Here is a 960-nt window from a genome sequence, read left to right on the forward strand (position 1 = left end):
GGTTGTGAGATTGCAAGGAATTGTTGGCGAAGTATGGGGTTGAGATGGTGGGAGATTCTGTTGTTTATCTGGGTTTGAGGGCAGAGGAGGATGTCGTTTATTAGGCGGTTGATGTGTTTGGGGAGAGTGGTTTTATTGTTGTTTAGAAGACCTTTTTTTTGAAAAATTTTCATAAATGGCTTTGAACCTGAATTATGTACGTAGTTAAAATAATGATGTGGTATTTTAAATTGCATAAAATTAAATAAATTCAAATAAGGAAAAAAATATTTTTTCCCTCCCCACTATTCACAACTCAAGTCTTATTATACACTTAAACACAAACTCAAATATTTTTATCCTAAATCATAACTCAAATGTACACAATTAAACACAAACTCAAGTTACAATTTTATCTCAAGTTATAACTCAAATTTAATTCAAGAACTACATTTAAGTCACACTCCAAAAGAACAGGTCCAAAGACTCTTGAAAATAGAATGTTCTTTCCAAGTAAAATATTGAGAGCATGTTTTCCCAAAAGCTTTTGTGTTACACTGATACTTGGCCCAAGTAAAAATGAACAACCTTTTTTTTTTTTTTTTTTAACAACTTATTAATCACTTGTTATTTACAAACAACAGTTAGGCTAATGCATCAAACACGTTGAGCTAGCGCAGGTGTACGACGCAGGGGAGAAGGTTTGGACAACTAAAGGAGAAGAGAAAGAGGCGGCCATGAAGGAATTCCTCGACGCCTTGAAGCTGTTGGAGACAGAGCTTGGAGATAAGCCCTACTTCGGGGGAGACAGCTTCGGGTTTCTGGACATTGCGCTCGTGGGATTCTACCCCTGGTTCTACGCGCAAGAGACATTCGGCAACTTCAGCGTTGAGGCAGAATGCCCCAAGCTCATCGAATGGGCCAAGCGGTGCAAGGAGAAGGAGAGTGTCTCCAAGTCTCTTGCTGATGAGAAGAAGGTCT

At 38.5% G+C, this 960-nt stretch overlaps 1 protein-coding gene across 1 annotated transcript; it reads left to right on the top strand.

Moving 5' to 3' along the window:
* Positions 1-659: 659 nt before the first annotated feature.
* LOC112090768 (probable glutathione S-transferase) lies at positions 660-956 on the top strand (the record flags this gene model as incomplete). The annotated part of the gene is made up of 1 exon (XM_024162821.1): positions 660-956. A coding segment is annotated over one exon (297 nt), but the record flags the coding sequence as incomplete, so codon positions are not given.
* Positions 957-960: the final 4 nt, after the last annotated feature.

Source organism: Morus notabilis, unplaced genomic scaffold (genome assembly GCF_000414095.1).
Source record: "Morus notabilis unplaced genomic scaffold, ASM41409v2 Scaffold11578, whole genome shotgun sequence".
NCBI classification, from domain to species: Eukaryota; Viridiplantae; Streptophyta; class Magnoliopsida; order Rosales; family Moraceae; genus Morus; species Morus notabilis.